This window comes from Poecilia reticulata, linkage group LG6 (genome assembly GCF_000633615.1).
Source record: "Poecilia reticulata strain Guanapo linkage group LG6, Guppy_female_1.0+MT, whole genome shotgun sequence".
In the NCBI taxonomy this organism is placed as follows: Eukaryota; Metazoa; Chordata; class Actinopteri; order Cyprinodontiformes; family Poeciliidae; genus Poecilia; species Poecilia reticulata.
The window spans coordinates 19559890-19580290 of NC_024336.1; the positions used below are offsets into that span (position 1 = coordinate 19559890).

Sequence of the window (20401 nt, forward strand, 5' to 3'; positions counted from 1 at the left end):
CAAGGTTACATCCTTTGGTCCTGTCATTTCTGAGAACCTTTACAGTCTCCATGGACAGCTGCTGTTACTCGTCAGTGACTGACTGAATCACAAATCTTTAATCCTTTCTTYCCCTGAGGCAGAAGCTCCTTCAGCATCTCACTCTAACCTCTTTGACCATGTCCACAGCCTGCAGCCTAAACCTTCCCACCACCCCGACGTCACCTGTGACATGCGTACGAAATGAATCCAGTTCTTCAAACAATTTTTTATTATACGCCTCAAAGGCATCATTGCAAGACATGCATTGTGGGTCGTTTTGACCCTTACCTCTGATATTTTGAGGTTGAGCGCTGCTGTTGCTGTCAGTAGTATCTTTACACAGTTTCTCAATCTTCTAGTACAGGCTTTGTAAGTGCAGTCCTTGAGTGCCACTGTCCTGCAACTTTCCAACACACCTGCAAAAGTCAAACAGCTGATTTACCTACTTCGCTTGTCAACAAGACTTGGTCATTAACCATTCCTGACCAATCTGTGAGGAGGAAGAATTGGCTTGGTGGCACGTCATCTACTTTCCCTTTCCCTGTCTCTGGTCTGAGCTTTACATCTACCCGTCTGGCGTTTCTTAGTACAGCTGCATAGAGCATGTTATTGAGTTGGCTTTCTATCACTTACATTCTCACTGGGCTTTTTATTAATGCTCTCATTTTCCCATWAATGTTGAACTTTGATATTATGGTTTTGCAAACTGCTGCTCTCTTCTTGCTTCTTAAGAACTTTTTTTTTTTAAATACATWAAAAAAAAAAGTTTCCCAGCATAAATTAAACAAAACAAAATAAACTGATTTTAGCCCATTTAAAGTCATGTAGACCAACAGGATATTAAAGTTAATCTTATAACCGAATAGTGGTATCTGCTTAACTCCATACATGCATGAGTCCATCTCCTCTTAAACTGATGAAACCATGGAGCCACAGACAAATTGATGACAGTGGGCAGACTGTCTGGACTGTCTGGAAGTTGTGTTTCATTTTTACCAACCTAAATGCATGAGTCCTATCCACAACTGCAGTGTTGTGTTTGAAGCAAGCTGAAGGCATAGCAGTGTGCGCGTGTGTGTGTGTGTGACCAATGAATTATTAGCAGCGCCCTCATCCAGATGCCCATGCTTCCGAACCTTACATGCTCTCAGAATTTAACATGCATCATCACATGCATTAAGCATCCTCTTGTTGGAGATGCTCAAAAGAGAAGAGGAGAAACTCCCCTCACCCCTCCATCCCCCAAACAACAAATTGGGTTTTATCTTTGTTGCTGTCAAACCCAAAACCAGTCTCACTTTTTCCATATCCTCTGTTCCTGAAAACGAAAGCCATTTATCCAAAAAAAATAAATAAATTATTCCAACTATGGATAGTTGTCACAAACATATTCTGCTGCCTCTTTAATGTTCTATCTCCTCCTAACAAACCCTTGACTTCAAAGGTGCTGCTTTGCCAAATTATTTATTTCTTAAATTTTTTGTTATGTAAGCTCTGCTGTTTGGAGACTGATAAAAATAGCTTGAGGAGGAATGCCCGTCAAATTACTTTCATTTGAATTGTGAGCAGAGTATTTTTATTTTTATTTTTCYATTTAGAAGACAGTATTAGCTGTCCTGTAATTCATGTATTTAACTGAACTGGCAATCTTAACGGTGTGTGATTTTTGTCTTAGAGGTTTTGTGTTTGAATTCAGCTTGTTTACTGAGTAATTTGAGCCGGCAGCGCTTCGCATCGCTGTTGTGTTTGAACCAGTTTTGGCTTCACTTTGCTCTTCTGTTGTGTCAACAATGTGTCATGGTGGAATGTGTGCAGATTCGGTTATCATTTGTTGATCCTTTATGTTTAGCTCGATTATTACATTGACTCGGTGTAATTTGTTTTGCCATCTGGTAAGTGTGATACACCTATGTGCTATCAAGTCTGACTGTTGGACTCRATTTAGTTTTTGCATGCACTTTTCTGTTTTGTAGCTGGTGGTTTCAATGTCTGCTGTTGCTTTTCGACCCACTGAGCTTATGCAATACATAATGGAAAGACAATTCTGAGTGCAAGTGGATCTGTGACCCCCTCTGCTTTGTTTTCTTTTTTTTTTTTTTTTTTTGCCAGCCTGTACAGGGCTTTGACTACGCCAAGAAGCACCTGGGTCGAACTGGTGATGAGGCCGTCTCTGTTACCAAAGAGACGCTGGTGTTGGGCCTKGCTGTTCGAGAYGCTCCGCTGTCGATGTCACTGGATAAGAAGGTTCATCAGGATGGGACTGCAAATAAAAGACCTCCATCAGCTGATGTACACAAAGGAGGGTAAGATATTAACTTACATGCYTACWCAAAATGTTGCTCTTTGTTTGTTAAAATATATAGATAAAACAAAAAAATGCATGTTTACATTTTTGTAATTTGATGCCTTCAGCACTTCATCACAACAGTGTCCATTCACTATCCTGATTACCACTGTTAGGAGCGTCGGACTGAGAAGTAGTTATTATGATGAGCTCACCAGATGAGCATTTCCACCAGGTATTTGCCAATTGCTGCTGCCGCTAGTCTGGTGGAGCTAAGTGGGAGAGAGGCGTGGTAAGGTCGGCTCTGTGGGGCGGAAACTCGTTTGGAAACTTCAACACCTTTATGAAAAGGGCATATAAGCGGCACTTTGTATGAGCGAATGGTTGCCACRGGAGATTCAACGATTTCTCWAAAATGTATGAAAGAATAAAAGCAACACTCCAGGTATGTTTTTGATGAGGGAATAACATGTAACAAGATAAATCTCATAAAAGTTGATTTTACATTATAGATAATAAACGTGTCTCTTACTCTGTAGAAACAGTTTGCTTTCCTGGCAATGACACAGTTATTTATTAAAATGAGAAATACATTAGAAAGAGACAGTCACGTCTTATTTGAATGATTGAAAACAATAAATAAATCAGAGTTTGTCACATTTGCTCTTTGATGAAACAAACCACGTTTGACACGGTGACAGAGCAAGGCAGATATTTTCCACATCACACTTCTGACTTAATTATTCCTCATTCACAACAATGCAGACGCTTCTTGTTGGTAATCACGTTCACAATTCTCACCTTCGCAAAAACCTGTGTTTGAACTCAGTTACATTGCTGAGATAACGAGGTAATCAGAGAGACCGTCTTCTGCTGAAAGCCAGGAGAAAAGGGAACCTCTCATTGCTGGAGCAGATGTCTGAGCTTAACGTCACTGAAGTCCAGACATCAGGGTTTGTTTGAGTATCACAGTGTTAAGCTAGAGAAAAGCCAGGAGTAAGCAGCTCAGACTCTGACAGACTGATGGGATGTAAAGATAACTCCCGTGTTAATGAGGGACTGTTTGTAGATGGGAAGACAGAGAGAAGATATTTCTGCTTACGCACAGAAGTTGGTAACAAAATGTTAGCCTGGCATGCTGGAACTGCGATCCATCTTGGCTGATTCAGTTCATACCTGGCATTTCTCCTTCATCTCAGTTACCAGCTTCAGATGCAAATAAATGCCTATCATTATCACACAGTGGGGCTTGAGTTACAGCAGTGTGACTCCAGAGCTCAGCGTCACAAACATAGAAAAGATTTGAACTCATAAAAGCTCAGAAGCATTAGAAACAACGATACCCGTCAGCTGCCGTTCTCACCTTTACTTGTTCACGGACAACTCTGCAATTGACACTGAGGTTCTAATACTTGACAGTGACAGAAACTAAATACACTATGTGGTAAAATATATCGTGCAGCAGAAGACTTATGAAAATAAATATATTCATTTGGGTGAAGCTATGCACAAGCATGACRAACTGCAGTTACACAAGAGAGATAAAACTGCAATCCTCCCTGGGTATGCCTTTTATTCAAAGGTGTGGACAATTAAGCCAATTAAACCCAAATGACATCCCATGAGAGAGTCCATTGGAAAACAATAAGACACAGTCACACTTGAGCTTTGCAACAGAAACAGGTCTTTGTCTCAAATCAGCTCCCTCAGAATGTGATGATTAACTCAGGGAGATGTCCGTAGGGAGACACGTGAGTTATGTTTGTTTTTTTAATGCTCCCACAGCTGTGGGATTTATTTTTGTCAGTCTTCACCAGTTTAACTTTAAAACATAACATTTTCTCATTTGTTTTCATCTTTTCTCTATTTCAAAATAASATCTGGAACCAAAAATCACCCATTTAACGCAATWATCTTTTGCTAGTGGTTTTAAAGAAAGACATTTCTTTTCATTGTCAGTTACATACTGAATCGTATCAAGCATCAAAATTGGGAGAATTAAATATCTGTAACAATTTAGATGTGTTGGTATTTTATTGAGAACACAAATTTGATGTGTTTATAAATGGAAATGAAATGCAATTTTTGGCGTTTAAAAAAAAATTTAATGATTTAAGTTTTATTTATTTAATATTTTTGTACTACAGCCTGTCATGAAATCATTTAAATATTCAACGCAGCTTGTCAAACATCTGAATTATTAACCTGCACAGCAACATCCTGGGCTTTTCACTTCGTCTAGGTAGAAAATAAACCCCAACAAAAATAGGCTACTCCTGTTCCGCGCCCTCTTTGTGTTCTCAGCATGAACACCAAATCCATCCGAGCACAGTGGTGAGCAGTTTGTTGTAAACTAGTGCATGCTACACCCACATGCATCCACCCACATTAGTGATGACATATTTCCCTCATAAATGAGATGCATCAAGGCTCAGCTCACATAATTTAGCATAAATTAAAACAGAGTTGAAGACACAACCTCATTTACTCAYCGCTCATCCAAAATGAATGKGGGTGGGATTAGTTGTGCTTTGCTTCTCAAGGATAATAAATACATGTATATTTATAACCCCAGCTGTATTCGAGCCGAAGGCAACCTTCCTGTATAACAATGATGAAATGCTACAGTGCCACAGGCGCCGGCAAAGTGTGATAATCAGCTTTACCGACCGGTAACGCACCCCTTATGGGGATCTGGGGTTTAAAAAAGGTAAAATTGTTGTTTCACTACCAGACTAAACATTCATCACATACACACTGCTGCAATGGTGTAGAATGAGAAGAAGGGAAACATCAAAAGATGCATTTATGGTTAGATTTTACTATCTCCTCAGGCTGAAGGTAATGGTGTGTTTGATGGAAAGAAAAAAAGAGGACAACGAGACTCACTCAGGTTGCTAAGGATATCTAACTTCATAGCATATAAAACACTTACCTCTCTACATACCTACTCATTTAATAGTAAAGTCACTGGGACTGTAGGATGCACATCAAAATACGTGTCTGTATTGTAATAAGTCTGCATGCATAAATCAGGGGCATGAACGTTATCTTTAGTTTGGCATCTTTACTAGATGATGCTCTTAAACCAGTCTTCTTTTAAGGTATAACACAATTACAACATGCACTTTTAATAGATTTTAAAAACAAAAATAAGATGACCATAAATTATAATTTTTTATGTTATTTTAAATCAATCAATCACACACCTACACTAATATTTGTAGGTGTGTTGCCAAGTTGCAAAGAAAACGCACATTGTATCGCCTTCATCAAGCTTCTGGCATTATTGAGACTGTTTGACCTCTGTTTTTGGCAAGACTGTTCAAGTTCACTTAAACACATTGGTTTTCTGGCTCTGGATAAGCTTTGCAACATAGTCATTAGATTTTTAACAGAGTTGAGGTGAAGGCCATTCCTGCAGAAGCTTAATGGTGGCATTGATTATTCACTCGAAAACTAGTTTTGATGTGTATTTGTTGTCTTGTTGGAACACCCGGCTGCGGGAAATGTTTATCACCTGACCCAAGCTGTCACCTCCAAAGAAAGGAAATTGAGGAGGAGCTTAGGAACAATCCAGGAACTATCACATAAAAACCCAAACATAAAGTGAAATATGCTGGAACATATGGCGATTCTGTGCCACAATTGTCTAAGAGTGACCCCAGATTTACACTGCATGAGGCTCCGCTTCGAGGCGAACTTCACCGGCAGAGCTGAGGCATTCCGTGATATACGCTACGTTTAACTTCGCTCATTTGAGAAGCCCAGAGGTGTTCTGAGTAGTGGGAGAAAATGTGTGCGTGGAAAATGCGAGATCACGCAATAAAGTCTGTGACAAAAAAAGATGGCGTGTCTCATCTTTAAAATACTRTAGTTCTCATCTATCAAAATGTATCTTTGTCTCTTCGTTTACCTTGACCGATGCTCCTATTTCAAGTTGAGTGAGAGGAAATGACTTGATAAGTTTCAAAATAAAATCATGTCTGTATTTTGTGTGTGTTTATAGCCATAAATTATATATGTTCACAACATAAATCCATGAATGCATCCACATTTTCGTTAATATAGTTAGGATTTCAAAAAACATATTCTGTCTTGGTAAGTTTTTWAAAAAAAATACAGATTGGCTCATTCGTATTCCTGTTGCATCAGAATCTGGCAAACATAGGATTGGTTCAAATTTTGATGCCCTGCTGATGCAGTKTAAATGCTCTCATTGACTATAACAAGTGCATAATATACTGGGAGTCCTTTCGGTGGCATAATGAGATGTAAGCATTGTAAATTGGGGATGAGCTTTGGAGATGTTTTACCCCTTTAACCTTTATCCTCACTGGGTGCAGTAAGGTAATGTCTAGTCCTCAATCAGCCTTGTTCACCACAGTGTTAGTGGTTTAGGAATTAATTATTGCTCTGATTAGTGGTTTCCTCATAAATGAAGATGARCACACATCTTCTTTGATTAAATGCTGTTTTCACATCTTTCCAATTTTGAAAAGTGGCTAAGAGAATATACTATTTAGACATCCCTGGCTGATCGGAAAAACAGAGTATATATGTAAAGCAAAATAAACTCGGAAAATATTTCAAACATACTTTTAGTATTTAGTACTAGCTGACATATATATAAAAAGATKTATTCAAACAAGCGGTTTAAAATAGCTGTTGCCATTGCAGTGAATTCTGTTGTATTGACAGAAACAAATGGCTAGAAGAATGCTTCTTGTTTTGCACTTAAAGCAACAGCAGCTGTAGTTTTACCTGCTAATTGTTTGAGGAGAGAAACAGGCACAGACTGAATGTTAAGCACAGTGCAGCAGAGGACAGGTTCAATGGGAGTGCATTTATTCTGCTCAGTTCCTCCTCCAGGGAGCATCGGTGTGTGAGGCACACAGGAAAGACAGAAGACAGATATTGGGATGAACATCACTTTCCAGCAGTGTGATTACCGATTCTTCTGCTCCCCTCTCTGTCCTTCAAAAACAGATTTACATGGCTCTCACGTTGTATGTTGCCTTCCATCCCTCCGGCTCTTTTCTGGATACCACATGACTTTTATTGTAGTGCAGCCGATCGCTGGCTACTGCTATGACTGCACGATGTGTGTGCACATGTGTGCGCGTGTGTGTGTAATAGCTGTGTGAACTTGTATTCATGTAAGCTACATGTTTGCCTACCCTGTGGTTCTGCCATTTTTGGTCTCACTGATCCGTGGGTCTCACACCACCTGTAGACAAACCTGTCATTTAGTGAGGTTTCTGTAGCTTACATAACCCTGGGTGTGCATGTGTGTGGCCACTGTGTGTGTGAGTTTGCTTGTGCGTTTGAAGCAAACAGAAAAAAAATGTGAAAACAAATTTTCATGTTTACTGGTTACTTTTTTAGCTGTGCCTCACCTAGTACCTGTTTGGACCTCCTTTTGCTTTAAGAACCGCTTTAATTATTTGTGGCTTCGATTGAGTAAGCCGTATGTCTATGACGGAAATTTGTCGTCAACCTGCATCTATTTACATGTATTTTTTACCCATACATGTTCAACTAGGTGTTGTAATTGAGATTAATCATCACAACGTCCTGATTTAAATACTTTGAAAGTACAGGACCTCACAAAACTATTTATACCCCTCACATTTTTCTACATTTTGGAATGTTACAATGAAAAATTTGGGTCTGCATTTTGCTGGGCCAGTGTCACACACAAACATGCCTTCGTGTCCCTGGGTGTATGCTAAAGGTTCATCTCCAGATAAAAGGTTCTGCCCTTGTTTTACTCCAAGATTAGCCTGTAATTGGCTCAATCCATTTTCCTATCAAGTCAGACCAACTTCCCTACCCTGTAATAAAAACATACACACACAAAATGATTCTGCCATCAGCATGTTTCTCCATCGGGATGTTGTACACAGTGTTACTTTTCCACCACACACATTTYTCCATGTTGTATATAATTTAAACCATTCAAACCACTCCTTTATAAAGTCCAGGTTTGTGGAACAAACAACTGGTAGTTATCGTTTTAACACATTSTCCAAAATGAGCTGTSGGTCTCTGCAGCTTCTTCAGAGTTAACACATATATTAGCTTGTTCTCTGAAAAAAGCTAAAAAGTTTTAGATAGATAATGTTGGGTTGTTATTTTCTGACCTAARAAWGCCTTAAACTTKATTCCTGGCCCATCTGCTGTATTACACTGGTCATCGTGATGCTGTCAAATATTCTGTAACAACCTCAAGATGCTCTTCAAAGAGCATYTGTAATTTAGTAAGACACAGGTAGACTCAGTTTATTCAGTCAACTATGTGTTAAGAAATTAATTGACTTTATTTAGAGGCGTCAGAGTAAAAATGAGATTAAATGCAAATGCACACCATACTATTAAGAACTGTATTTGTAAAAAATCTTTCAAAACCATTATTGTTTTGCCCATATAGTATTCAACAATTCCTTTTGTTAGTAAGAAAAACACAATAAAACACCAAAAACATGCATGTTTTAGTGATTCAAAATGTTCTYGAGGYTTAAATAAGGTAATTCCTCTCTCCAACTATTCTTTACTTGTCTCTCAAAATTTCAAATTCTTCTTCGAAAGAACMCACTGGTTCAATTTTTCGGAATGTTTTCAGATTTAAATAATTTACCAGAAATTGAAGTTTTATCTCTTTTTCGCTTGAATCCTCATAGCTGCTTTGTAGACTTTTTGAACATGTTTCTTTCTAAAGCCCGTTTGAATTATTCTTGTTGCTAATTACCCACTAACATTGTTTTYTCACTTGTAATTAAAGTTGATAGTCTGCTGCCAGTAATAACTGTGAAATGATGCCCATTTTGTGTACACACTCACAAGCCTCACTCCCCCCCCTCTTCTACCATCTCTCCCTTGTCTCTCTGTTGCCATGGCCACTACAGACGGTTGCCAAGTGAGGAGGATGGTTCAGTGTCGAGTAACAGCTCAGGAAAGCTGAACACCAGCAAAAGCTCCTCGGCCCGGAGGACCGCAACAGGCAGCAGTGTCAAGAACGGCAAGGAGGAGCTGCACAAGAGGAGCAACAATGGTGAGGAGGAGGAAGCAGTAGCGAAGGAAAGGGGGTGGATAAATATACGTTTAATTTCAATCCATCGTAATGAAAGTTTGGATGCTTTGATTGGCACAAAAATCACCCACTGCATTTTTATTAAATGATTATTCAATTATTGCGAATTGCAAAATTCACAATAATTGTGAAAGTGAAAACTCATGAGTCAAGTTGCTTCATAAAGTCACTGACGACTCACAGGTTCACGTTAAAGTTGTTGTTGGCTTAAGCCTAAATACTCATCCTGTCACATCCTGCAGTACTTACATCGATTTATTCTGCAAGAGCAAGTTTCCGATTTCAGTATTTCYGCTGCTTTTTCTTTTACTTTGCTTCACCTCATTCCTGTGCAGAGACAAACATAGTTACCAGCTGAATATATGATTTCAGGTTCTATTTCAATTAGGCCACTTGAGAAAAGTCAGGAAGGTGGGTGGGAAAATATGTGACAGCRTGCTGTCGCTTCAAAACTTATTCACAATTATCAAACCTTTAMGTTTTTTGTGTGAGTCATAGTTAAACCTGAGGGATTCTTATCCTGAGGTGAAACGCATACTGAAGAACTGCTAAAGAGACCATCAAAAACAAATTAGCACTGCAGGATTTTTATTTAGTTTCCGACTGTTGCTGTTATGCAATTAAATCTYTCCAGTCAGCGCTTAGGGAACCATACATGCCTTCTTGATCTCATTAAACATAAACAGAAATAGAGAAGATCTGACACAGAAGCTTAAATACCAGAATTTGATGGAATTACYGTCAAAATGTTGCRGTTTTCCATCATAAATGTGTCCCCTTTTCAGAAAGAAGCCTCTGCAATCTTAAAAAAATAGTCTAGTTTTTTAGAGCCCAGCTAGGATGTGCATTGGACCGTTGCWCAAGTCTWCTGTGAGAATGGTGCAGGTCTTCAATTTGTAGATAGACTATGAAATGACCATACTCGTACATGTGAAAGTGTTGTTCTGATTTATATAAATTAATCTAAATGACCTGAAACTCCTCTAGAAATGTTGGCGGTGTTGGACTGAAGCTAACACCAAATTACAAAGAAAAGAAAACATGATAACATGGAAAAGCCAACACATTATTCCAAGATCACAGCTGTTCTCTAAGACTTATTTCCGTGGTTACTTAGTTCACCTCTTTCCAGTTGTATGTACTTGCAGATGTATCAACTTCACTAGGATGCCCTTGTTTCCTCTGAGATTTCACGGCTCGTTGTGTGTATGCATGTGGGCGTGTATTTTAACATGCTAATTGGATAATCAGACTAAATACAGCACCTTTTCATAAAATGCAAGATCCACTGGACCTCAACACCATTGCCAACTAGCGAGAGAAGTTACAGGTGAAAAGCAAATCAGTTTTTTTTTTTTTCCCCTTCAGCTTTAGCTGGTGACACATGTTCAGCTAGGTGTTGTATTCATTGACCGTAACATCTGTGCGTCGTGAAAACAACAGCATRATCTGGCAGGCAGTTTGATGTGTGACGACAGCAAAGAAATGATGTAAATAATAGAATTACTGACGGCTAACCTCCTGCACTGCAATGCATGCTGTGTCACCACAATATTGTGGAGGTTACAACAGGACATGAGTGAAAACAATTAAAGAACATGTTATCATCAGAATGAGAGCATCAAACATAAACCACCAGGGTTTCTAAAATACCATAGACTTCTTTAGCCCGACCATCGGTCTCCAACTCTAGTCCTCGAGAGCTGTTGTCCTACAAGACAATTTTAGATKTGTCCTTGGCCCTAAACTATCTGAATAAGCTGGTTAAATTACCCCTTCAGCATGCCATCGAGCTCTGCAGAGGCCTTTAATTTGATTCAGGTGGAGCTGGAGGACTGCAGTTGAAGACCCCTTCACTTGACAAMGGCATGCTTACACAGCAATTACATAGTGCTTCACAAGACAGACTTCATTTTGTGATAAATATTTTATTGTGTCTAAATTGTACCAGGAGCACCTGTGATCAGAGGTCCAGGACACTGACTTTCAATCTCTTTTGCACAAGCATGCACATTTTCACAGTAAATTGCGTGATTTCTCATTCAGTTTAGCTTAATTAATGAATACCTCAGCAAGAATCTGCGTTTGTTTGTTTCAGCCTTTTACTGGTGTTTGCAGGGTCCTCGAAAGGGACAAGACTAGATTTTTTTATTAGAATGAATGAGCAGGGTGAAAAAAGAAACTTTTGCTAAAAGCTTTAGGGGACTGCAGATGCAAATGTGTTTTATGCTATAATCTGATACACTGCATCAAATGATGACATTTATGTTTGAGCTGAACATTCTCCCTTTCTAAATAAAGTGTATTACTACTACTACTTTACTTTTACACCCTGATTGGGGACTTTCTGATTTTTGCTCTGCATCATCTGCAGGATGTTTGAACATTGTTGTTGAATACTAATRATACCAATATCGGTGCATAACAGAGCTGCTGGTGTATTTTCAGGAAAGCTTAGAAAGGGAATGATTAATCTCAGTACAGCTACGTTTGTGAATAACAATTTTACAATGATATCCCATTGCACTTTATAAAAAAATTTCAAATTCATATTCTTTTAAAAGGAAATATTTAATCATGCCAAATCCACTACGATCCAGTTAAGAAGACTTATTCAAATTTGGCTGCGTACAGTTCGATTTGATTCTAATTGTAATGCCGTGGACTCAAACTTGTGTAATTGTGAATTGAAAAAAGTTATATATCAGTTCATTGAAAGGACATAAAGAGACTCTGACAATGTTCAGAGTCCTGATCCTTCAGGATCTCTGAAATAGATTATTAGCAGAGGATCAGGACACATTTCAAAACCCTTTAACYCCCCTCACAATCCTCTGCAAGGCCGTCTTATCTACTGCATTGCATCCTGAATACACAAAAGAACAGATGAAAAGGTAGAATACATGGTGGGTATTTTTATACATTTGAGAAACTAGTCAAGAACCAAATCATTTATACGCTAAAAGTGTGTGTGCTCGCTTTTTAATGTGCCTGTTTTCCCTCCACTAAGCTGCTACTTTATTGACAACGTTTATATCCTTGTTTAAACTCCTTCGCAAATTCAAAGCAACACCAAATACGCAGCAATCAACATTGAAAAAAAAAAAGTTTGAATATAAATTTTGTGCTCAACATCTGCTGTGATGGTAGTAAAACTGTTGCCACGGCAGATGCTGGTGTCAAGTGTCCGTATTATCTTTTTGCGTTGTTAAAATGTCCAATCTGGTCTATGGTGTCTGCTGTTTGTGACGCCCACCTGATGCCCGACCTTGACTGTCATGCTTGACATGCGGCACAGCTTCAGTAGCAAATAATGCAAGCTGAGCTGCTGCCAAGATGAAGGCTGCTTGACACTGTTAGTTTTCGAGCTGAGTTATCATGATGTCAGTCTGGGAGTGAGTCAGAGTGGACTCAGAGCAACACAACTCTGCCCATCTGCTCCCTCCTTCAACAACACACCGCGTTGCCTTAAATACGAGCTTCATATGTCTGAGGTCCACCACAGTGCGGTAATGTTGTGTCGTCAAGGCAAACATGAGATTGTTTGTTGCTGTTCTCCCAGCGTTACTATTAAAACTCTGTTTGTTCTGTATTTCCTCATCTAACTTTGTAGTTTCCATAGCAACAAGTGGATCTAAATAAAAGAGATTAGGGAATGCTTCTTTTTTTCCCCCCATTTGCRACATTTGACAGTTCACCCAGGCCAAAGTGAGCATGAAAACAAAGCGACAAAGCTGTTCAGAGAAATCAGCTGACTTTTAAAAGAGCTTGCAGCAGCAATACCTCACAGTAATCGCTTCTGTAAGATTTTATTAGTCTCTTATATTYATAGAAGAAGTTTAGTCCACTCTTATTTGCATTAACGTTKCATCAGTTCATTGAYGTTTAGAGGCCATYGTGTTCCCACTTTTTTWGATAAGTTCCCACCATAGATTGAGTTGTTGCTTTTATAGGCAAACGCAAAACCTTAATTTCTTWATTTTTTTAGTCCTTCTGTTGCAGCTCTGGTAGCCCAGTTTGGTCCCAGCTTCAGCTGTTGATCAGATGGCATCATATTTGACTATAAGACGAGATCATGGTTGACTCAGTGACTCAGGTTCCCAAAGAGCCCAAATCATCATCCYTCTACCACCGCTATTGATAGTTGCAGTGATGTGTTTGTGATACAAAGACACTGTGCATTACGGCCAGGCATCTGAACTTTGATATCAACTATTTGATAGACATTGCTCTAAAAAAAACCCCATGTGGTTCTATTAAAGTTTTGCAAAAAATGACTTTGCAATTTTTTGTTGTTAAAATGTAATGTTTTGCCTTATGGTCATTTTATCTCCATAYGTGTTCTTTTCTCAAAACATTTTTGATTAATTTTTGATGATAATAAAGATATCGCAAGAAATAAAAACCGTATTGTTCAATATTCTTCTCCCCTACTAGAGACATTTTAATATAATTCCTGTATCACCTGGACGACATTACGGTCTGTATCTCATTATAATTGTTTAAYGTGTCTTCTTCCCAGACCCATATGAGGACCATTCAGGCTCTCTGCGTCTCATCACCATTAAACCCATGACGGCCCAGCCCACMTACTCCTACCCCTCCTCCTCCTCGCACAGCCAGGACTCCGTGGTCGTCAACGGGGAGGTGAGTCTGCAAAACGCACACATGGAGGTCTGTCTCATAGTGTTAGTGTTGACAAGTACAATTAGTAACTGAACCACATTTGGTTGGCTAGATTTGTGGTAGATGTTGTAAACTTCATCGTCTGGATGCTGACGCTCATCACCTTCAGGCTGTGACACAAACAGGAAACTTAAARATTAAGGACACTATTGGAATTTTTAATTATTTTTTTTACATATTATATTTTAAATATCAGCTTTTGCATAWCGAATGATCCTACATCAAACCCAGCATAAAATTCATTCAAATTTAACGACAACTGTGCCTAATCTGTCAATTTCTCACTTTAGTCATCTATTATCCCGTCCTCCCACCTTGTGTAACATCACATCCCCTCTGGGACACATTGTGCTGTTACTGAATTTAGCTGTTGTTKGAGCAAACAGTTTTCCTCATCTAATCTCTCACCCTGTTTGTCACGTCTCACTCTTGTTCTGCCTCTGTGTCTGTGCACTTCTCAAGCTGAGACTGACAAAAAATTATTCCTTAGCCCACATAGCACAATATCAGGACTGTGCCTTCCCAATTTATAGGTGTCCTTTGAAGAAAAAAATATGTTTAAGGTGTGAAAGGTTYCTTGACTATCTGTAATGTGTAAAAAGAAAAAACACATTTAACAGATATTTTGGGTTTCTTTTTAACATGTCGACCTGACGCCAGAACTCAAATTTTCATTTACATATTTGTAGGCAAACCACGTTGGGCTGAAGCAGAAGTCAGACATCGAGCACTACAGAAACAAACTGCGTCAAAAGGCTCGAAGGAAGGGGTACGGAGAGTTCTCGCTCTCTGAGAGTCTCAACCATGGTTACAGTCACCGTGACAGCAGGCACATCCGACATGATGGAGGCATCAAACCGCCCATGACCGCTGAGGAGAAGAGGGCCTCTTTTGCAGGATGTCATAAGAGGTGAGGAGTTGACCTTATATAGCAAAGAAATGACCAGAAAAAACAGCAACAAATGACTCTAAAATTCTGAGAAAGTTTTATCTCATTTTAACTTTAATTGCATCTTTTTTCTGAACTTGTTCCTGACTAGTTTCCCTGTTAGTTTCAAAGAATCACGTTCCCACAGCCAGATGTTGCCATCACCATAATGGTGTAATCAATCTGCTTCACTAATAAAAAAAACTGTGGAAAAGTAGGCAGTTAGTTTTTGTCCATCAACACCTTTCAAGGTCTTTGCAGCTCTTGCGGTTATCATACAACTTTTAATATCTCCTTACTAGATCTGTCTGTTATGTTCAAGGGTGTGGTACTCAATCACAGAAGGGGAAAAGCATGAACCATCTCGTTGGCTAATTAGTATCAACATATTGGTATAATACATTTGTTTTAGGCTAGTTAGTTTTTCTTCATCACAGTTCTTCRTAGATTCATAAAAATGATTACATCTCTACCATTTGCCTTGCATTTTCTCTTAGTTTCATCACAGATGCATTGAAGTATTAAAGTAAAGGCTCAACAGTTGGCTCATATTGTTATCCTCAGTAGGTCTTGCTTGTGTGAAACTGGTGGTAATTAATACACATTAGTGCATAACATTAGTAATGCTTTGTAGATGAAACTGAAAATTCACAGCAAATATAATAACAAGCTCACTGTAGATTTGTGACTGTTGCTTAGCAACATGTAAAAGTTCACATATAAAAAGCCTGTTTTACTTCAGCTCACCATCATCTACACTCCTTAATCAAATCATAGAAATTTAATTTCTGTATGAAATGCAACTTATTGGACTGGAGACGCTGTATGTATAAATGTGTCTTTAAGATTAGGAGTAYAATTTTTTTTATAAAACCTGGTGCACAGTGAGAAGATTTTTGTATGATTAAACACAAGAAAGTATGACAGGATTTAAACCAGTCTTCAGGAAAAGTGTGACATTTTAATCAGAATCTGTTTTAATGCCGACATCTCAATTCCAATCTTCCGGTCATGATAAATCACAAAAATGCATGTATGTATATATTCAAATGCATATCTGCAAAGTATACAATAAACACACATTAGCATTCTCAATTTATATATAGAAATGTTCTCAACTTCAGCAATTCATTTTAAGTTATTTTCTAGTTTACAAAAAGAGCTGAAGGTTCAAGCTCTTAAGTTTTTGTACCTATTAAAATKTTTATTTTCTTCTAAGACTGAGAAGTTAGTTTTAGTGGACAGTAAAAAAAAATTAAAAGAAAATTTCACCCACAAGTGAAAGCATTGATTTTAAATTGCATTTTAGCAGCAACAACTTGATGCTAAAAGAGTTCAACTTTCCAAATAAAAATCTGTCATTGAAGAATTTAAAAGTCTACCTCACAGGCACAATTGATTTTAAGCCTCATTTGGAATAAAAAGGAATGCTTTTATTTTGAAAATGTTATAATTTACAAACAAACACAGCAGCTTTAGGAAGCTTGCTAGATTAGCAAACATGATCGGTTATGCTAATGGTTGAGTTAAATACAGAAARGCAAGTGAAAAATAAAAGAAACAAACAAAAAACCCTGATATCTTTTCGACATCTGGTCAATAGGTACTCCCACCCACGAGAGCCCACCTACTGGAGCCGTCAGTCTCTGAGCAGCCCCAGCCCAKTGGAGGCAGAGATGGACCTGCTAGTGCTGAGGGAGAGATCCAGGAGGGGGATCCGAAATAACGGCTACGACGTACGTATCTAGATCAGATCCATCCTCTGAATCAGTCCTTTGTCGCCTTYAACACGGATTGAATGCATCTTTCTGAAATGTGCAGAGACAGTATAAGTACTGGATATCAACTCCAGTTTTATGCAAAGTGAAACAGTTTTGCAAAGGATCTCTGGTCACTTTACCTAAAWGCATTGGCTGCYGACAAAATGCCACAATTGTGGGTTAATAGAAAACAATTTAGTCTTATTTATTTACACAGGTTATATGGAACTAATGTGTATTGACCTTCAGGTATACAAATTGCTATGGGATGTTAAACAAAATATATATCATGGTATATATTTGTTGTTTTTTGTATGATTTTCACCCCACATACATTATTAAAAGAGATTTAAAGTTTCTCTACCTGTTCTTGTTTTTGAAGCCATGGGRATTAGTTACTGAATGACCATTCCAACTAGAAAAAAGAACAACTGAGCTGTTAAAAACAAACAAATATTTTAGATTACTAAAAAGCTGACCTTTTTTCAGCTTATGTAAATCTTACATATGTAAATCCTCTTACATATATTTATTGCRCAGGGTGTTTCAAGCAGGACCTGTGRCTGAAAGATTTTCTGTAGTTGAAACTTGGCTGCACCAAGATCACACTAAGCTTTAAAATCAGATTCTCTCTGAAGCTGCAGTGAGCAGCTCAGGTCCTCTGACTCAGTCAACTGAACGCTGTGGCAAAGTAAATCACTGCCACTTTGTCAATCTATTAAAATAATCTCCCCTGAGTATTTATAACTTTAATCCTTCCCATCCCTTCTTTCCTTTCSTCTTCCTMTCTGCTCAAACCTAGAGGATTAATAAAATTACCCTCCCATGAACTTTATAAAAAAGAGATAAAGACATGAAAATGAAAAAAGAAAGTGATTAAAAAAAGAACAGATGGAGCAATTTCTTTGTTTTATTAGGGCAAAAGTTGAAAGAAAAAAAAAAAGAATGAGAGATGAGTGAAATATCCTTCTGCCGTGACTCTGATGCACTGTAATGACACATGCGACTGTGCTACCCGGCTGAATGTCAATGGCTTTGAATGTGATTACAGCCCATTCATGGATTCAGATTGGAGGCTCGATAGCGTTTAATACCCCCTGCACCGGGCGCTTTGAAGCGGAACGAGGAGAAAAGTGTGTGCATCAACTGTGTGTTTGTGTCTGTACACAGCTTAGAGTTGAAGTATTCTTAACTGGGTACTTTCTCATATTTGCTTTCAAGTTGCACAGTTGTCATAAGCAACACTCATCTTCCCATTCATATTCTGTCTACCTCTGCTTGTCCTTGCTAGGTCAAGGGAGGGMCGGTRTCCGTCTCCAACTTTCATTTAGAGCAATTTACTCCCTTCATAGGTAGTCAGTCTATCTATCGCAGGGCAACACAGAGACACACAAGACAAAACGACCAGACRCATCGGTCCTTCAAAAACACAATTAAGAGATATGACAAAAGATTTTTTGGCCAAGATKTGAGCCCAGGAGATTGTTGCTGCAATGCAGCAGTGCTGACAGCTGGACTTGTTTCAAGTTGCTATCCAATTTAAGATGGTTTGAAAAGTCTTTTTCAAAAGTAGATATGGGTGTTATGATCTTTGCTTTTATAGCTTTTTTTTAACAAGAAGGCATTTTGACTGAGTTGCGATCAAAAAGAATTTTCATTTTCTTAATTTAGAGTAMATTTTTCTCCTTGGATCTTTAAAATAAAATTTAATGAGACATAATTACAATTAATAGGTCAGACTTGAAGGAAAAAAACAGAAATTAGTATTGGTCAAGAAAGCCACATTTGCACATTTATGCTTTCTGTGGTCTTGAATCATTTTTGTAAAGTTCTTCCTTCCTACTCCTTTTTTTTGTGAGATGAGAAAGAAATCCATGGTGAAAAACAGCTGAAAAAGTAATGACGGTTTTACAAGCCTGGGTCTTTGCTGTCAATGTTGTTAAAATTAACAATCGGAAAGATAATGCTTGCACTCCCGGTCTGTTCTCTGAGTGTGCTTGCTGCGTTGCCAGGGGGAACCAGAACCGTTTGAGGAGACGAACGTGGACCGTCTGATGAGCTCTCTGGGTTACGGAGGAGGATCCACTGGAACCGGGAACAGCAGTTTGGGGGTGAAAGCTCACCGCGGATCCGACTCCTCCACACTCAGCTCACAGCCGTCCATTGACGAGGTCCGCACGCAGATGCACATGTTGCTTGGCAACGCTTTCAGCCTGGCGCCTCCGGATCATGACCCTCCCTCCCCTCCAACGAAGTAATTTTTATTTTTCTCACTGATGCTTTATCTGCCAGAACATCTGCATCACTCACAGCATTGTGTGGAGAAGCGAGAGGTCCCCTGGTGCACAGTTTGAACTTTTGAAGAGCAAACATCCCACTCTCAAGCTGTTTCTCGAAAAGTGGAATACATTTTGAGCCTGAACATGTTTGCTCAGTTTTCCCGAGCATGCTGGCGAGAGACAGAAGTGTAAAACCATATCTCTTTTCCATTTTTGATGCCGTTTATCTCTGAATTTCAGCCACCGCCACCACCACCATCATGCCCACAGTGTCTACAACCCCTCCCACAGCAGCCACTACAGTGATGGTGTGACCAGCGCTCCGGGGACGATGAACCACCCCTGTGGAGGCAGGCAGAGAAGCGCAGGTTACGAGGACATGCATCAATGTAGCCTGCCTAAACCGGTAAGCGCTAAATTAAAAGCTGCAGTGATAAAATAATGCTGGATGTTGAGCCTATTTTAAACCACCTTTTAATGTACGGTGGATAAAATACCTTTATTCAGTTAGTTGGTGTATATGTTTTATTTAAGCAAAAGTATTTTACAACTTAACCCTTTCCACATTGTATTAAGCTAGGCAGCAAACTTGTGCATATTTTTTGGGGGATGTCATTATATAACGCAAGTAATTCATAATTGTGCAGTGAAATGAAAATGATTCAAGGTTTTAACAACTTTTACAAATAAATATCTGAGAAGTATGGCATGCACTTTGTATTCTGACCCCTCCACTCCGATTCCCATAAATAAAACCCAGAGCAGCCATTTGCCTTTATAAGCCTCCTGACTTAATGTCRCTATTGAATTTCTGCAATCCAATTTAATTTTTAGCTTATGTTTTTAAAGTATTATTTATTTTTGCTTTATTAATTGTGGTGCTAAAGCTCGCTTGAATGACTTGACATTATAAATTGATTTCGCCTGTGTGCAACAAACAGCATCATGAATATCAATGAACACAATAGCTGAGACAGGTCAAGTTTTTTTGTTTTTTTTTCCAACGACCTGACCGGCAGTGTGGAGCAACAGGGATGCTTCGATTCTCATCATACCGATGAAGGAAGTCTCGTCACTTTGCCTCTTTCCTTTATTTGTTTAAAAGACTCTAAATTATAGAAAATGTATGACAGATYTTAATTATTTACATCAAAATGTTTTTGGATGGGTAATTTTGGACGTCATCACAGCAGCTAAAGGGAGGATCTTTAATAGTTAATGGGAACAAAAACATGAGCTGGTACCAATAATAAAACCACTATTTGCAACTCAAATGTATAAATMTGTTACTTACTTTTTGTCCTAAGTTGTGGGTTTTTTTTAAATTCTTTGTTGTGTATTGACTCTCTT

The 20401-nt window shown here is 38.6% G+C and overlaps 1 protein-coding gene across 2 annotated transcripts in view; it reads left to right on the forward strand.

Moving 5' to 3' along the window:
- Positions 1 to 20401, forward strand: part of kiaa1549la (KIAA1549-like a) — an 86013-nt gene that overhangs the window by 61053 nt on the left and 4559 nt on the right. For both annotated transcript variants that reach the window (XM_017305370.1, XM_017305371.1), the window contains 7 exons: positions 2131 to 2324; positions 9214 to 9359; positions 13921 to 14045; positions 14774 to 14994; positions 16616 to 16748; positions 18785 to 19026; positions 19292 to 19457. In XM_017305370.1, the coding sequence (XP_017160859.1) occupies positions 2131 to 2324; positions 9214 to 9359; positions 13921 to 14045; positions 14774 to 14994; positions 16616 to 16748; positions 18785 to 19026; positions 19292 to 19457 (1227 nt within the window). The remainder of the gene's footprint in view (positions 1 to 2130; positions 2325 to 9213; positions 9360 to 13920; positions 14046 to 14773; positions 14995 to 16615; positions 16749 to 18784; positions 19027 to 19291; positions 19458 to 20401) is intronic.